General features: G+C 35.7%; 3 protein-coding genes across 4 annotated transcripts in view; 1 reads left to right on the forward strand and 2 right to left on the reverse strand.

The window, feature by feature from the left end:
* Window positions 1–6,358, reverse strand: part of spata22 (spermatogenesis associated 22) — a 7,535-nt gene extending 1,177 nt beyond the window's left edge. Inside the window, exons 1-7 of one of the 2 annotated variants that reach the window (XM_016517279.1) lie at window positions 6,206–6,358; window positions 5,843–5,897; window positions 5,421–5,561; window positions 4,552–4,690; window positions 2,109–2,451; window positions 1,794–1,899; window positions 1,625–1,722 (exon numbers count right to left, since the gene is read on the reverse strand). In XM_016517279.1, coding sequence (XP_016372765.1) covers window positions 1,625–1,722; window positions 1,794–1,899; window positions 2,109–2,451; window positions 4,552–4,690; window positions 5,421–5,561; window positions 5,843–5,876 — 861 coding nt within the window. In that variant the 5' untranslated portion in view covers window positions 5,877–5,897; window positions 6,206–6,358. Of the gene's footprint in view, window positions 1–1,624; window positions 1,723–1,793; window positions 1,900–2,108; window positions 2,452–4,551; window positions 4,691–5,420; window positions 5,562–5,842; window positions 5,902–6,205 lie in introns of both variants that reach the window. The other variant, XM_016517278.1, reaches the window with a different exon arrangement.
* A 2,440-nt stretch (window positions 6,359–8,798) lies between these two features.
* On the forward strand, window positions 8,799–11,372 carry LOC107712136 (15-hydroxyprostaglandin dehydrogenase [NAD(+)]-like). Its single transcript, XM_016517280.1, has 8 exons — window positions 8,799–8,833; window positions 8,911–9,017; window positions 9,142–9,265; window positions 9,338–9,444; window positions 9,530–9,623; window positions 10,570–10,646; window positions 10,801–10,964; window positions 11,040–11,372. Exons 2-8 carry the CDS (start codon window positions 8,925–8,927, stop codon window positions 11,167–11,169), a joined length of 789 nt encoding a protein of 262 aa, XP_016372766.1. The 5' UTR covers window positions 8,799–8,833; window positions 8,911–8,924; the 3' UTR covers window positions 11,170–11,372.
* Window positions 11,373–11,858: 486 nt separating this feature from the next.
* LOC107712137 (ester hydrolase C11orf54 homolog) overlaps window positions 11,859–17,684 on the reverse strand; it is a 7,604-nt gene continuing 1,778 nt past the window's right edge. The window contains exons 2-8 of the mRNA XM_016517281.1: window positions 15,631–15,729; window positions 15,476–15,549; window positions 15,298–15,399; window positions 14,791–14,967; window positions 12,544–12,693; window positions 12,263–12,379; window positions 11,859–12,141 (exon numbers count right to left, since the gene is read on the reverse strand). Of these exons, the coding sequence (XP_016372767.1) occupies window positions 11,968–12,141; window positions 12,263–12,379; window positions 12,544–12,693; window positions 14,791–14,967; window positions 15,298–15,399; window positions 15,476–15,549; window positions 15,631–15,729 (893 nt within the window). The 3' untranslated portion in view covers window positions 11,859–11,967. The remainder of the gene's footprint in view (window positions 12,142–12,262; window positions 12,380–12,543; window positions 12,694–14,790; window positions 14,968–15,297; window positions 15,400–15,475; window positions 15,550–15,630; window positions 15,730–17,684) is intronic.

Raw genomic sequence — 17,684 nt, forward strand, 5'->3', positions numbered from 1 at the left:
CAAGCAAGGAACACCTGGCCGTCCTCATCACAGGCTGATCGGTCACAGCTGCAGCTCATCAGGCGGCGGCCACATAAGCCACGCAAGCCCTGCCATCTGGGAGACTTCTCCATGAGACTGAGCACTAACTCGCCCTCTCATTTCTCCCACAGACAGCTTCAATTCCGTCCCACAGACGGAAGAGAGCACTCACGGCACCGGAGCACCTACCTGGACCTTTCTCCCTATCACCCACCACACCAATAAATCCACCCTCCGGGGTATTGATTGAGATTTCCTTGTCGTGTGATTCTTCACCCCGTTACAATATATATATATTTTTTTATATATATTTTGGGAAATTACTGCCAACTACAGTAATACTGTGGTGTGATCACAAGAGGTACAGACCATTTCATGATTTTTATTTTTTTTTTATCATTTTTTGAGCTTGACAGCCACGGTAACTTTTAATTTTCCTTTCATGGAAGAAGAAAGTCATACAGATTTGAAACATGTCAGTATGTAAATAATGACAGTTTTCATTTTTGGGAGAATTATTCCTTTAAATCATCTTCATGCTAAGTGGAACTTAGAAATATAAAATACAATTAATGTAAAAATAAGAAATATATATATACACACACACACAACCATTCAAACACTTAGGGTTTAATGTTTGTGAAAGAAGTCTCTTATGCTTACCAAGGCTGCATTTATATGATCAAAAATACAGTAAAAAGAGTAATATTATAATGAAATATTGCAATTTAAAATAACCATTTTGTATTTTATTATATTGTAAATGTAACTGATTCCTGTGATGGGAAATATGAATTTTCAGCAGCCACTATTCCAGTCTTCTGTGTCACATGATCCTTTCTAAATCATTCTAATATGTGACCCTGGACCACAAAACCAGTCATAACAGTCTATTTTTTTTTACATTTAGATTTATACACCATCTGAAAGCTGAATAAATAAGCTTTCCATTCTTGTATGGTTTGTTAGAATAGGACAATATTTGGCCGAGATACAACTATTTGAATATATGGAATCTGAGGGTGCAAAAAATCAAAATACTGAGAAAATCGCCTTTAAAGTTGTCCAAATTAAGTTCTTAGCAATACATATTACTAATCAAAAATTAAGTTTTGATATATTTACTGTAGGAAATTTACAAAGTATCTTCATGGAATATGATCTTTACTTAATATCCTAATGATTTTTGGCATAAAAGAAAAATCTATCATTTTGACCCATACAATGTATTTTTGGCTATTGCTACAAATATACCCCAGCGACTTAAGACTGGTTTTGTGCTCCAGGGTCACATATGCTGATTTGATGTTCAAGAAACATTTCTTATTATTATCAATGTTGGAAATAATAGTGCCGCTTAATATTTTTGTGGAAACTTTAATTAATTTTTTAAAGACTAGAAAGTATGATTAAAAACAGTATTTGATTTTTTTGTAACATTATTCAATCTAATGTTTCCTTACCAACCCCAAACATTTGAATGGTAGTGTATTTAATAAAAAAAATAATAATAATATAAAATGATACAATTGTAAAAATGCATGTGTTACAGGGAGGAAGAAAAGATGCACCTCTGGAAGAAAACCAATTTTCTCAGACTCACATTTTCATAGTAAAGGCAGTGGACCACCTCTTTACCATCCCTCATGAGAAATTTCTTTGCTCCGTGTTCTCCAACTGTAACTGCAGAGTCCAGTGTAGCTGTAAAGAGACACAGGACTGTTAGACACAGATTTAAATCAAGGGGACCGCATGTGTGATAGTCTCCTCACCAAACATCTCAAACAGCATTGGTACTCTGTTCTTGTACTGGCTCCAGTGCTTCATGCCTTCAATAACAGCAGTAATAACATGCAGCAATGTCTCATGAGGCGGCTTCTATCCAGCAGGAGAGAGTGTAAATCAGAAATGTTAGCCGAACAAATAAAACAACATTTTATACTGTGAGGCAGAAAATATTTGGAAAAAAAAGCAGTACACAAAAATGCTGCAGGTTTGCAGCATTGCAGTAAAGTGGAATAGACTGTTTTTTGTTTTTTTTATATGTTAATGTTTTTAATATGAATGTGACTTGCCCCTACACACACCTGCTGCTGAGGGGTGGTCTGGACACTTGAGGTGTCCATCTTTTCTTTTGCCCACATTCCACTGGCTGATTGTCCAACAGGTCTGAAGTTCCCCTTTCCAATGTGACTCTGAGCTCCAGGGCCCTGAGTGCTTGCTGCTGCAGGGGTACAGTGCTGGGGACGGTACGGCATTCTGGGGGAATTTGCCGGCCTGTTAAATGACTGTTGATTCTGGATGCTGCTAGACCATCTGGGCTGGCCGAGTGAAACTGAGCTGCTCCTTGGAAAACCACCATGAAGCTGGGATCCAACTGCTGGCATCGAATCCTGTCTCACTGGAGGCCCCTGTTGCCCTGTCTGTGACCTGGAGGTAAAATGGTGACAAATACAAAATGTATTGTCACAAATGTTTTTCAGGATAACTAAAAATGTGCATAATGTGGTCAAACTTCTAAACAAACTTCAAAATATTTAATTATAATTATAAGTTAATCAACTTGACTACGTACTGAGGTTAGGTTAAACTTTACAACAAGGTTCGAATATATAACATGCATTACCTAACCTTAACTAACAATGAATGGTACATTCGTTACAGTATTTATTAATCTTTGATAATGTTAGTTAATAAAAATACAGCTGTTCATTGTTAGTTCATGTTAGCGCAAGTCAAATATTAACAGATACAAATTTTGTATTATTTGATTTTTTTTAAAATAATGTATTAGAATATGTTGAAATGAACATGAACTTAGATTAATAAATGATTTACAAATATTTTCATTGTTAGTTTATGTTAGCTAATGTACAGGTGCATCTCAATAAATTAGAATGTCATGGAAAAGTTAATTTATTTCAGTAATTCAACTCAAATTGTGAAACTCGTGTATTAAATAAATTCAATGCACACAGCACGAGTTTCACAATTTGAGTTGAATTACTGAAATAAATGAACTTTTCCACGACATTCTAATTTATTGAGATGCACCTGTAGATAAAGGAATAGTTCACCCAAAAACGAAAATTTTCTGAATATGTATTCATCCTCAGGCCAGGTTTCAATCGTTAATTCTGACCAAAATACAAGTCCATAATTCATAATGTTTCCTCCTCCAGTGAAAAAGACCATTCCCTGTTGTCCTCTCACCTCAAAATCCACCAACATTTTGTTTAGAACTGTTTTATACTGTTCTCACTTGTAAACACAGCTTGATCTGTGCATATTTCTCTCCTGATTCAGATGAGACAACTTTTTCATTAGAGAAATTAATATTATGGATAGAATACTCATATTTTAGGTAGAGGCAACAGTTTGAAGTTAAAAACACCTCAATGATAATTCGTTTCTTACAAATATGCAGCTTTTCGCTTTACAAGTCGTTGATTTGATGGACTGGAGTCATGAAGATTACTTGTGGATTTTTGTGATGTTTTTATCAGCTGTTTGGACTCTCATTCTGACGGCACCCATTCATTGCAGAGATCCATTGGTGAGCAAGTGATGTAATGCCAAACTTCTCCAAATTTTGGATGGCCTGAGGATAAGTACATTTTCACCAAATTTCCATTTTGGGTGAACTATTCCTTTCAAGTAGGGATGCACCGATACCGATACTGGTATTGGTATCAGGCCCGATACTGAGCTCCTGTACTCGTACTCATACTCGTTAAAATGCCCCGATACCAAACGCCGATACCACACAGCATGCGATAAGTGCCATATTCAGGCAATGAAACACTGACAACAGAACAACAGACAGCAGAATGGAGTTATTAGAGATTAAGGATGTCTACGAAGTATATGTATGCAATGAATATAATGTTAACGTGGAAATGAAGCAGTCAGTCAAGTTTTTCAGTAGTAACGCCTGTATAGCTGATGTGCGCGAGCTGATAAGCAAAGTGCGCTGAGTGGAGTGAGCGTGCGGTGGCGCAAATTCGCCAGCATGTCGAGTGAATATATCTTTCTCACAGACATCACTGGAAAGTTTGTAGTTCGGTCGGATACGTCAAAAACAAGTAAGTAAAACAATGCACAAGTTACTGAGAGAGAGAGAGAAATTCTGTTGTGGGATCTTTGATGTTCACTTAGCACACGCATCATTTGGATTAAAAACGAAAACCATTCATAGGGGCATTCACTATAAACATCATTTATTTTCAACCTTAGGCATACACGACTTTCTGGTGAAAGTGAATCTAGTATTTAAAAAATTTACAAATGCAATAAAAATATTGGTATCGGTACTCGGTATCGGCAAGTACCAAAAATAAAAGTATCGGCATCGGGCGAGTACTGGAAAAAGTGGTATCGGTGCATCCCTACTTTCAAGTGTTACCTAAGGTTACTTAAATATTATATAAGTGAATCTTAAGGCTCAGGTCAGGAAGAAATAGCTTCTTTACAGTCTTCTACAAGACCTTTCTGGTATGTAGTCATTATTTCTTAGCATAAGTTGAGTACCAGACATAGGCAGGTTTTTTTGGGTGAGGTAAAGGTGCATATCCTCGTCCCGCCACACCAGGTGAAGGAGCAGATCTCATGCTGGCTTGCTGTGATGAAAGGTAGGCTCCCTGGTTCCACTGACCTCTCTGACCCAAAGCTAAAGAGAAACCTTGGGTTATATTTTAAAAATCATAATAACAAAAGACAGAAAATTATTTTATTATAAGAAATGACAATCAGATTTGTCCGCATACATACTGTAATTAGCCTTACAGTTCAAAATTTACCGATTTCCATACCACAGCATAATGAATAATTCCAACTCGCAATATATTTCTAGCTTTACTCACATACATACAGTACATTCACATAAAGCGATGTATATATGTATATACTAAATACCAATTCTCAACTGATTGATAGTTAATATCATCATCACCAATGACGATAAAACTATCCTATAACCCAGCTCTAAACTGCGCAATTATTTAAAATAGTTAGTTTTATTTATAATAGTCATTTCCACAAATTAACATTTCTGTAAAGCTGCTTTAAAAAATGTGTATTGTGAAAAGTGCTACACAAATAAATAACTTGACTTAATCTGTAAATATAACCTATGAGCTGTCTACTGACTCATATCAAGATAAAAAAAAAATATATAATGTGCAGGTGTAATTTATTTAAAATTTTACTTTGAATAAATAAAAACAGTTAATTTAGATGCTTCCACATTAAGCACAAATTAAAGTTACCTGACAAATAATTTCAGTGTGTTATACTGTGTAACAATGACCATGAATTAGAAAAGTGAATATCTGATATATGAACATTGAAACAAAGCGCTGAATCAGGATTTGAGTGGAAATTTCAGTGGATATACATACGGGGAAGAGCAGAGGAGGAAGAGGAGGGGGTTTGTGTCTCATTGTAGTGGCTGGTAGTGAAGAGCTCACTCTCTGAGGGATTAGACGTCAAAGGCAGCCTGCTCCTTTTCCTTTGATTAAACAGAGGCACGGAGAGACAGCCTGCAGAAAGTCAAAACTCTGCTTTGATTTCAGGCTCCAGCAACCTGATTAACACTTTAACTGCAGCTAAGTGTTGTATTAGCAGATAAGCAGTTCAATTATTTTGACGGATTTGGCAAATGTATGTGCAGGGAGGTCCCTGAAAATAATATTTATTCAATTGCAAGTAGTTAGCTAGATTATTTTGATAGATGGCAGACTTTCCAACTAATCCAACTCTTATTTTCTGTTGTGTATTTCCAACCAAGTAACACAAGCATATAATAGACAGCAAATCCTACCTGCAGTTGGTCTCTGGTTTTCATTCCTCCACATCCCGACAAATCACTTCTCACACTGACTGAGAGTTAACAATATTATTGTGTAAAAGTGAAACATTATTCATTTCCAATAATTCGTAAACTTTTATATGTAACGTTATATCAGTTAGCTTTCTCTTGTTAACAGTTGTCCTGATGTATGTCCTTTTCTGTCTATTTCTTTTTTCACTTTCTCAACTCAGCTCAAAATTGCAAGTATTGTTGAAATATTAAGTAAAAATTACTTTGTATGTAATACGTAAGCTGTTTTTTTTTTTTAGGATTTGCTAAATTGATTTTGCTAATGGTAAAAGGTCCTTCATGTGCGAATCAAACTGTGCTTACCAGTACGAAATGTCGTCAATGAAGTGAAAAGTTGTGAATAAGAAGCGCTAATTCAGTAGTTTAAGGCGTGTCTGTGGTTTAACCCCATATATTAATTATTTAATGTCATTACATTTTTGTTTGTTGCGACAAATTCGTTTTGGCGCGAGTGGCGCGTGCGCTAGTGAACTGAACTCTGAGTCATATCCGCGAATCGGTTCTTTCGAACAGTTCGTTTCAAAGAGCTAGGAATTAAAAACTGATTCAGCGGTTCTTTCCACATAACGGCCCGGTTTCACAGACGGGGCTTAGTTTAAGCCAGGACTAGGCCTTTAAATTAAGATATTTAAGCAGCTTTTATAAAAATGCCTTAGAATTTTTTTTTTACATGTGTACATCTTGAGACAGAACAATGGCACTGACATATTTTAAGATATGTCAGGGCAAGATATTTTAGTTGAGACAGCTCAAACATGCATTTTAGTCTGTAACTAGCAGCCCTTAAGCCAATTGTCTGTGAAACCAGGGGCATATGTCTCATAAATACTGTCATCTCATTTGTAAACAACTACTCATAAGAAAAAAGAAAAAATTTGGGACAAAACTTGTTAGGGGCAAAATTGTTGGTTAGAGACAGAAATTAGGCCTATGCCAAGAGGCAACTTATAATTATTTACACACAGTAAATCTTTGTGCGAATTTTATGATATATTTTCATATTTTAGGGTTACAAGCCACGTGTTTGGTTAGGGTAAAACGGTAAATTAATTTAAAATAAATAAATCTAAATAATAAATTATGAAGACTTTTTGATGTGATCTTGATGTGACAATAACAAAAAGATTGTTTTAATAAAAAATCATCCACTGAGACAAACAGATCAATCAAAACATTGCTCTGTTAGTACACTTTTTTTCTACCATTTTATTAATGTTCTGTTGTTCTGAGATTTAGAGATTAATGTATATGAATCTGTTCTCCTGTTTACATCTATTTACATTATACTATCATCTTAATTTTACGGTTAGTTTAACATTCCTTCTATTGTCTGGTTGGAAACAGCTAAGTAGTGTGTTACTGTCAGAAATTAGATTTCTCACGATAGTTTGTCACCTCAGAGAATTCATATAGCCTACACAAAATAGCTTGCTCTGATCCACTGAATTATCCTCTGTTTTACATGGATGATTATGCAAATGACAAAGAAATTAATTAACATTTTGTGCTCCTGGAGCTGTTTTAGTTACCGGAGTGATATACGTCTGAATGATGAAAAGTCATATAAGTTTTGAGAAAGTTTTGAGGGTAATAGCAATGCTGCTGGAAATATGATAAATTCATATGATATCTCGCAAATACAGCAACAACAAAAAAATAGCAAAGAGTTTTACATGGAATTAAAGTATACATTTCAGTGTATAAGAAAGTATGGATGACCCGTTCAGGTGCTGATAGTGCAAAGAAACACAAAAAGAATAACTTTGATGCATTAAATCATAGGGTGTCAAAATTTAATTTAGAGTTAAATTTAGAGTTAATGAAGGACTAAATGACTCACTCATTCAAACAGTCATTTGACGCCACCTACTGGTTTGGTTTCATATTTAAAACTATCATTTCATTTTTCCCAACATTTCTTATTTGTATGTTTAAAAAAGATTTAAAACATTAATCTTATAAAATTCTTTATGCCTTCGAAATTTTGCAGTGTAAATGCATTTATGGCACCTCAGCTTCATCAAACAGTCTGTAAATACATCTAATGCCACTTCAGATGCAGCTTCTGTGTTTGCTGCAGTGGAAAGTTTGTTGATACTGATTTCATTTGAATGGTTAGGGTTAGGGCTCCAACCCTAATTTAGCACACCTGAACCACTTAATCACGGTCCCTTCTGGATTACTAGAAACTTCCAGGCATCTGTTTTGGAGCTCGGCAGGACAGTGCCCTCCAAGGACCAGAGGTTGGCACATTAAATAATAAATGATGCATTAAATTTATCAAAAAATAAAGACATTTAAAATGTTACAAGCGATTTCTGTTTAACAAACAGATGATGTTGAATTTTCCATTCATTAAAGAAAAAATGTATCATGATTTCCACAAAAATATTAAGCAAAAACTATTTTCATCACAAAAGAAGAGAAGTGAATTACTTAAACACAATTGCTGTCAAATACCTATAGCCCATATAAGATTTGAATAGGCTATTTAAATGCTTGTAGATGGTTTATATGTAAATCATGTCAAATAAGCTGTCAAAGACAGTCCTTAGGCACAGAATTCCCACCCTGATGGCTAGGACTAAACTCCACACTCTAAAGATATTAGATCTGTAGGACTTTATATTCAAGTAACATTTACAGTCCTAAATATATCCAAGCACATATGTATGTTATACTAAAGTAAATGAAGCCATTGCTGTGAATACACTGTGAATAAACAAAAAAAAATTTCTGCTTTTGCATTTTATAATCACCTCAAGACACATCATACATTCAAGGCACAAATGCAAATCACATGGAAACCACAAAACAAATTTTTAATACTGCGCCTATAGAATATCTGCTATATAAGTATGGTTTTTGCTGCATGTGAAGTATCATCAGTGCTTGAGTTGAACATCTTGGTAGTTGACTGTGGGTGAACAGGTACAGTAACTCTTACAATCAACTTTCACTCACTTTCTAAATGTGATTGGTATTTGGTTGATGTGTTTATTTCAAAGGAACTTGACCGAAGATGGATTTACAGAATAAAGTGGCTGTGGTGACTGGAGGTGCTCAGGGTTTGGGCAGAGCCTTTGTCGAAATACTCCTAAAAAAGGGGTCAAATGTAATCAGTCTTCTTGATTTCTTGCATGTGTATAAATGTCAGTCAACCAGCTTCTGTGACATTTTACTTCTACTAATACTACTACACCATAGTATACTGAACTACAGATTCATTTTGATTACAGGTGGCCTTCATTGACGTGAATGAACCACTAGGAAAAGAGTTAAAGGCTGCGCTTGCCGAAGAATATGGACCTGACAGGGTTGAATTTTACGCTGCGGATGTCTCATCTAAGGAGGAATTTATAGGTATTTGAAGATTTTTTTTAGTCTTAATTTGTCTGGGAATAAAGAAATAACATCAGCAGATTTTCTTTTCAGGAGCTTTTCAGAAAATTGTGGACAGGTTTGGCCACATCGACATTATGTACAACAATGCAGGGGTTGTCAATGAAAATGACTGGGAGAAAACCATTGCCATAAATATGGTATGATTTTAATAAGGCCTCAGTTCATCTGTCTGTCTGTCTGTTCATCGGGCAACATGTTGAACTGTTCATGTGGCTTTTATAGTCTGGGCTGGTGAGGGGAACATATCTGGCTCTGCAGTACATGAAGGACAATCCTGATAGCAAAGGCGCAATTATCAACATATCATCTACTGCAGGTTTGGAACTTAATACACTAAATTAGTCAATCAATAACATTTTTTGTATAATATGTATATTATATAATATTTATTTGATAAAATGCATTTATTTGATTGAAAATACAGCAAAAACAGTAACATTGAGAGATATTACAACTGAAAATAACGGTTTTCTAGTTTAATATATTTTGAAATGTAATTTATTTCTGTGATGAAAGCTGAATTTTCAACAGCCATTACTCCAGTCTTCAGTGTCACATGATCCTTTAGAAATCATTCTAATATACTGACTTTTGCTCAAGAAACTCTTAAATTTTTATTTTTATCAATGTTGAAAACAGTTGTGGAAACAGTGATACACTTCCATTTAAAAGTTTAGGGTTAGTAAGTTTTTTTTTTTTTTTTTTTTTCTAAATAAAAATTAAATAAATTAATACTTTTATTCAACAGTGTTGCATTGAATTAAAAGCATCACTGACTGCAATAAAGACATTTATAATATTACAAAAGATTTCTATTTTACAAATAAATACTGTTTAATTTTTATTCATTAAAGGAAAAAATGCATCATGATTTCCACAAAAATGTTAAACCGCAAAAACTATTTTCAACATTGATAATAAGAACCATTAATAAAATAACTAATAATAACTGAAATAACTGAGCACCAGATCAGCCAATTAGAATGATTTCTGAAGGATCATGTGACACTGAAGACTGGAGTAATAACTGCATGACTGCTGAAAATTCAGCTTTGCCAAGACAGACATTAATTACAATTAAAATAGAAAACAGTTATTTTAAATTGTAACAATATTACTGTTTTTTTTCTGCAATTAAATCAATATCAAATAATTGCATATATATATATATATATATATATATATATATATACACACATGTAGCTACACACACACAGTATATGTATATACGTATACTCAACTTTTTTTCATATTGGCCACAGGTCTGTGGTTTGTGCCAACAGCGCCCATCTACACAGCGACTAAATATGCAGTGGTGGGATTCAGCCGTGCTATTGCGGTATGTTTAGTAACATATAAAGAATACAAGCTTTTTTACATTTGTAATATAATGACAGCAATAACTCACATGAACTTAAAGCCTCGATAGATAATGAGGAGTACATCTCTTGCTAACAATAAGGCAGATTTGATTAATTTTGTATGTTTAACAGGCTGTTGCTATGAAGTCCAACCTTGGGTTGAGGATCAACACTCTCTGTCCAGGTGTGGTGAAGACTAACCTGCTGTCCTCTTCTAATATAGAGGACCATTTTGGACAGTTTTCACAACTAGAGGAAATGAAGGAGATGGTTCTGGAAAGAAATGACTTTGTGGAGTGAGTTAACAGTCCGTATACTTTTCAGTAGATTTTGCAGTGAAAAGTACTTCAATGTCATTGCTTTATTTATAGGCCTGAGGATGTTGCCAAGGCCTCCCTTATTCTTGTGACAGATGAAAGCAAGAATGGAGAAATTCTGAAGATCGATGCTGATGGTACGGAGTTCATATCCCTTCCTGAACCACCAGCCATGCGAAAGTAGCCAATCAGCTTTTTTCCCTGCCACAGCCATAACTTGCAGAGCTGATTCCTAATGTCAGATTAGAATTGAAATGTTAAAGGCTTTGCTCCTATAATTTTGCCTGGTTGAAAATGTACTAATCTTCCTCAGTTCTAGTTGGCAGTAGACAATAAGTAAACTTGATGCAGGCCTAATATAAGGTCTTGACTAAATAAACGATCATGTGAAAGGTCTCTTTATATTATTCTTGGCTTTGCATGTGAGTGTTACAATGAATACTGAACACACAATATTTAAAAAAAAAAACCTTGAAAGAAGGTTCATAAAGGCTGCATTTATTTGATCAACAATACAAGTAAAAAAGCAATACTGTTAACTGTTTTCTAATCGAATGGATTTTAAAATGTAATTTATTTCTGTGATGGTAAAGCAGAATTTTCAGCAGCCGTTACTCCAGTTTTCAGTGTTGTGTGATCCTTTAGAAATCATTCTAATATGCTGATTTGGTACAATATTTGTTACAATATCAGTTGCAAAAAGGTATTACAGTTGTCAAAATTCACTAATCAGTTCACTAATGTTTTAATTAATAGGTTCATTTCCATCTGAAATTAATGAAATAAAAAATAGCTAATTGAAATGGCTTGACCATCAAGTAGTACAAAATGTAGAGAGATTGATTGCATTGTGAAAACTGCTCAAATCGCTCAATACGTATTTTATTTATTTACTATTCATCAATATAAAGTGTTCCTGGTAAACAGGGCACAATTAATTATAGCTTATTAAATGCAAAAACAACTATAAACTGTCACTACTTTAATCCTGGCCAATATTGTGTGTCTCTGTGGGTCGGTCGATACGGTAGATAAACTCAGCGGGCAGGAAGTATCCCAGGTACTCCACTGTGTTTGGGGTGGTGTCTATGTAGTAATGGCCCCCCTCACCATGGTGACTGAAGCCATGCGTATGCTCCACTCTCAGGTCAAGACCCTGTGAATTGAGAACAACAGAAATGAGTTGATATGAAATATTTAAAGATGCAGAATAATATTGTCAGTGAAATGGATGGCAATATTACATTTTCAGTATGACATGGTGGGTTGGTACTCACTGGGTCTCGGGACACCATGACAGTTTGAAAGATCAGTGGAGCACTGACTTCAAAATGTCTGAGCCAGTTACTGACGTCCTCAATGGAGTTTAGAGGGCAGGCGGAGAATTCAAATGGCTTAACGACAGAGCAGTGAAAAGATTACACTTCCGTCATTTCTGCTCTAACATTTTGAAGTTTAATCCTAGTTCAAGATGCTACTTTATTCTATAGAGTTTATCAGTGACTGCTTTATAGGCCCAACAAATGTCTATTTTTTAAATTATGTTTTATTTTCTTACCATGATATGGATCTTTGCCTTCCCCTTCTGTATGACGAAAGTTCCCCCCAAGGCCACGCTCTTCTCCCCATAACATTCTTCCATGGTCTTTCTCATGCAGCTCACAAGACTGTCCTCTCCAGTCCTTCTGCAGGCTCTCACCTCAATGACCTGCAATGGAAGTCTCGTTACTGTTTGATAATAATGTTGTGTATCGAGAATGTTTGTTGTGTGTGAAAACTGATAAATGAATAATAATACATACAGTACCATTCAAATGTTTGGGCTCAGTAAGATTTTTTTAAAGATATTGATTGTTTTATTCTGCATTGTGTATTCACATAAAATTTTAAGCTCATTAAAAAGTGACATAAAAGAAATGTATAACGGTACATTCACCCGGGGCGTCGGCGTCGATGCTTGATGGAGGGCGTGTCTGGTGCTGAACAGCCAATCACATTATTTTTCTGGTGTTGCATGAACGCGATTGGCTAGCATCTGCGCTAGGGTATAAGGCGATGTGATTGGCTGATGCCTGCGTTGGCGTTTAAAAAGTTGAAAAGTTTTTAACTTCTGCCGCGATATGTTAGAAATATTCTGCAGCAGTAACACAGTTTTGCAAAAAAACTAACAAAAAAAAACACTGTTTTGCATGCTCTGGCGCTAAAGTTAGCATGAAATTCCCGCTTTTTTTCAGAAAATATATAACGTTAATGCACATCAGCAACTCACCAGGAACACCAACAATCTCAGACACCTTGGTCCACGCATCATTTGTTTTATTTATGTCCCTGTACGCAAACAGGGACACGTCGTATATCATTGGGAAACCCGCCACAGCAATAATCAACCTCTCCTCCATTTTGCTTGGGAACTAATGTGGTCGGAACCAGAGTTTACAGGGCTGCGTTCTCTGGAATCCTCTCAAGCGGTGGACTTCTACGTTCCGATTGGTTGCCACCGAACCGCGTCATAGCTCATTACCATAAAGTTGACCTGATTTCAACTCTCCTCGACGCCCTCAACGTCCAAGTCGCGCCGCGCCGCTGCTCGCTGCTGCTCGACGCCGGCTCACATTGAAAATGAATGACTTCCGGCCACTTTGACGCTCTCGACGGCGGCGGTGTGAACGCACAGCTAAACATTGCAGTTAACCGCAGCGACATTCAAAACGTACGTTAGGACTGCGTTTACTGAAAAAAATGCCGGCTAACGTTAATATTAGTGCCCTTCTTTGACGTTAACATTATACTATAAGCAGTGACGCTAAAATAGCATTCAAAATGCGCATTCTCTCTCATAGTTGAGGTATACCTATGATGAAAATTACAGGCCTCTCTCATCTTTTTAAGTGGGAGAACTTGCACAATTGGTGGCTGACTAAATACTTTTTTGCCCCACTGTATGTGGGGGCGTGTTCGAACGAGCCGTTTTAGGTAGGTGTGGCTAACTCTTAACTTTTATAAAGAATATCTCTTTGGATTTGAGACTTTAGTCTTTGCAACTTTACAGATCTTCTTTATGCACCAAGAGCTTGTAACACTCTAAAGAGAAAGGAAAAAATGAAATCGCATCATATGACCCCTTTAATTTCGGCAATACTTGACGTCACGTCACTCAATTCAAAGTAAAGGATAGGCGTTGACGCTGATGCCCCGAGTGAATGTACCGTAATGTTACTGTAGATTTTATTTCACATAAATGCTGTTCTTTTGAATTTTCTATTTATCAAAGAATCCTGAAAAATGTATTACAGTTTCCACAAAAATATCAAGCAGAAAACAGTTTTTAACATTGATGATAATACTAAGAATTTTTTCTTGAGCACCAAATCAGCATATTAGAACGATGTTGAAGGATCATGTGACACTAAAGACTGGCTGCTGAAAATTCAGCTTTGTCGTTACATTTCATTTCAGTACATTTGAAAATATGTTCAAATTAAGTTATTTTGAATTGTAATAATACTTCACAAAATTATTATTTTTACTGTATTTTTAATCGAAATAAATGTGGCCTTGGCGAACAAGACAAAAAAATCCCTAAACTTTTGAACAGTATTGTGAAAATATTCAATAAATGCATTTCAAGTGGTTTTGTTTTATGTAATTAGTAATTAGTAAAATCTCACTCCTGATAACTGTTTCATCATTTATGGCCATTACCAGAGGAAATACTTCATGTAATAACCAGAAATCACAGTATTGGGATGTATAGAGCCGCAATTCTGTCAGTGTGATATGAAAGCAAAGTCTCTATGGTTCTTACCTTTCCAGGTTTGCCCTCACATGCATAAAGGTTTGCAAGGAGGCCAAAGTCACAGTCATGGAACCTGTCGCTGTATTTCTCCTGCAGACAGTTTCCATCCACTGGGTTGATGGATGAAAAATAACTGGCATTCACTGCAGGTCTTCCTTCAGCTTCAGTCAGCACCAGAGGCATTAACTATGAAAAAACAGGACAGATACAGTATTATAAACCCCACTGGACTCCACATTAATCAAAAAAGCAGTGTATTTAAAAGAAAAATATGTTTTGTAGTGACATGATTTGTTTTTTGTTGATAAGGTTGACATGACAGTTTTGGACTTTATACAGAAAATTATCACCATATGTAGCAATTTTCGTTTACTGATGCCACTGCAAATTCGTTCACATCAGTTTTATTTCTTTCATTCATTTATTTTTTTTACAATTTCAATTCATTTCATTAGGGTCTGAACATTTTAATGTGGAAAAACTTAATGCTACTTGTTTTAGTGCAGCAATACAGACCTCTCCATTCATCCCGACTGTCTTGCAGGAAACAGCACCAGCACCAAGAAAAAATCCACCAGGCAGCTCCACCTCCTTGGACACAGTGTTCATGTTGTACACCTTACAGGGGAAAGCTTGCATCGGTTAGGGTTACAAATGTGTTGATGACAGTTACATTTACAGTTTATTAACACACCTTGTCCGGTTTGGCCAGAGGAATCAGATAGGGTACGCCTCCCACATCAGTAATACGAGGTTTGCCACACAGGCCTAATAAAAGAGTAACGAGTGTTGTTCAAAGAGCCTGTAACACCTTGAAATACCATTATATGAAATACTATTTGTACTCACCCGTGACAGGAAACCCAAACGGCTCTTGTGTAAGATCTGGACAGTCAGTGACAGACACTTTTACATCAAAAAAATTCTTATTCAGTCCTGACTGCAGCACTGTAACACAAACACACATAAATATATTAGTTACAATGAAGAAATGTATGCCCAGCTGCAAACAACCCCTTTAGATCACAAAATCCTTAGTACAATTCTTGTAAGGACATCATTGACAGGGTAACTTAAAAGAGCACTCAGTAAATTGTAGTTCATGTTTAGCTCCCAATAGTACAACGGACTTTATACTGACATCTTTAGGACTGAATGCATTAATGCATTTACTTACTTTAACCTTACTGGACAAAAAGTTCACATAATTTCAATTATTTCATTTTAATAATTTTATCAATTTAAATTTTATTCATTTCTTCATGTGTAAAACATTGTACTAGCGAACAAAATTAGTAATATTATATTTAGTTTTTATAGAATTCTTATTTGATGCCTTTAGGACCTTTAATTTCTTTCAAACACTATCAAAGACAATAGTAATTCCGTTACTATAAACAATACTCATACACATCTTTTAGGATATGTTTTTTTATTACGTTCGACAATCTGCACTGTAAAAAAAAATCCGTGAAATTTACAGTAAAAAAAACGGCAGCTGTGGTTGCCGGAATTTTACCGTAAAAAATACGGTAACAACGTTTTAGGTTTTAACTTAAATTTACAGTTAAATACCATAATTTCATTAACCGATATAATGTTAATATACCAATCTATTGAAGTACTGAAATCTGTTTTGTACCTTTGTATAAACTGATAACCACCAAATGCAGGTGGGTGATGAGAAACTCACATGATGAACCAAAACCCATCACAAGCAGCTTTTAAATAATAACACATATAGAAGGTGCACAGTGTCATTCACACAAACGCTAAATACCATCATGGTAACACACATGAAACTGAAATAATGCAATAAACATTCATTTAACAACATTAGGTGTAACACACAACCCTAATATACAAAACTGATAAGAAAAAACTAAGAAGAAACAGTTATTTCAACAACAAAAAAAATTTAATTTGAAATGTAACGCAGGGAATTCTGGGAATGTCAGTTTAACGGTTATTCACTGTAAATTGTCTTTTTCACTTCCAAAAACGGTATACTACCGTAAAATTAATGTCCAATACATGTAATGTCCAATACAGTTTTTCACCGTAATCTCCTGAACTGCATCTTTCTTTACCACAATCCCGCCGTGGTGAATTTCACTGGTTAAGGTTAGGTTTAGGGGTTAGCATTTTTTTGTAGCATAATGTAGGAAATCAACACTTTAATTGACACAACCAATAAAATCTTTAGAATCAGCTGTGGGGCGGAGTTTGCACTGAAGTGGATTGGGGGGAAATATTGTGCATGCGTGTCATGTGCCTGTCTGTCAATGAGAGGAAGCCACGCCCTATTTTGGAGCTCCCACCCCGTTTTGGAGTTCCCGCCCCCATTTGGAGATCTCCGGGCTGCAGTTATACCTATATAGTAGGGGGATTTACCGTTAACCATTTAACAGGTTTTTACTGTAGCATTTTTACAGTCTTTTACCTTTAAATTCACGGTCATTTTTTACAGTGTGCTTTAAAGGTACGTAAAAAATTATAGGGTTAGATCTCTGCTACAATTCTGCGTGCAAAAAATAATATTTTGAGCGCACAAAAGTGCATTTTGCATGCACGTGATCTGAGTTTTGTGGAGAAAATGTTAATTTCGCAAAGAAAAAATAATTTTGAGCGCACTAAAATCAATTTTGCATTTAAAATAAGTTTTTGGATGCGTGCAGACCTTCTCTTTTGCGCGTGCAACGTTTCACTAGCTTGCTCACCTGATGCCCGCCCTCAGTGCTCTATAAATGCCAACAGCTCACGTGCTCAACACAACCCAGCGTTACAATATGCCATAATTCCAGCCAATCAGAGACGAGGCTGCTAAATTCTGACTGGCTGCCTTGACAACCAATCACAACATTCCTTGCATTACCTCGACAGCAGAAGAGGAAAAATACAGT

Source organism: Sinocyclocheilus rhinocerous, unplaced genomic scaffold (genome assembly GCF_001515625.1).
Source record: "Sinocyclocheilus rhinocerous isolate Xijiao unplaced genomic scaffold, SAMN03320098_v1.1 scaffold1319, whole genome shotgun sequence".
Taxonomy (NCBI): Eukaryota; Metazoa; Chordata; class Actinopteri; order Cypriniformes; family Cyprinidae; genus Sinocyclocheilus; species Sinocyclocheilus rhinocerous.

What these genes read in the sequence shown, in the direction of transcription:
- LOC107712136 (XM_016517280.1), top strand. Translation starts at nt 8,925, where the DNA reads ATGGATTTACAGAATAAAGTGGCTGTGGTGACTGGAGGTGCTCAGGGT. An exon ending in TCCTAAAAAAGGGGTCAAAT is followed by an intron (nt 9,018 to 9,141) that starts GTAATCAGTCTT and finishes TTTTGATTACAG; the next exon opens with GTGGCCTTCATTGACGTGAA. An exon ending in GATTCAGCCGTGCTATTGCG is followed by an intron (nt 10,647 to 10,800) that starts GTATGTTTAGTA and finishes TATGTTTAACAG; the next exon opens with GCTGTTGCTATGAAGTCCAA.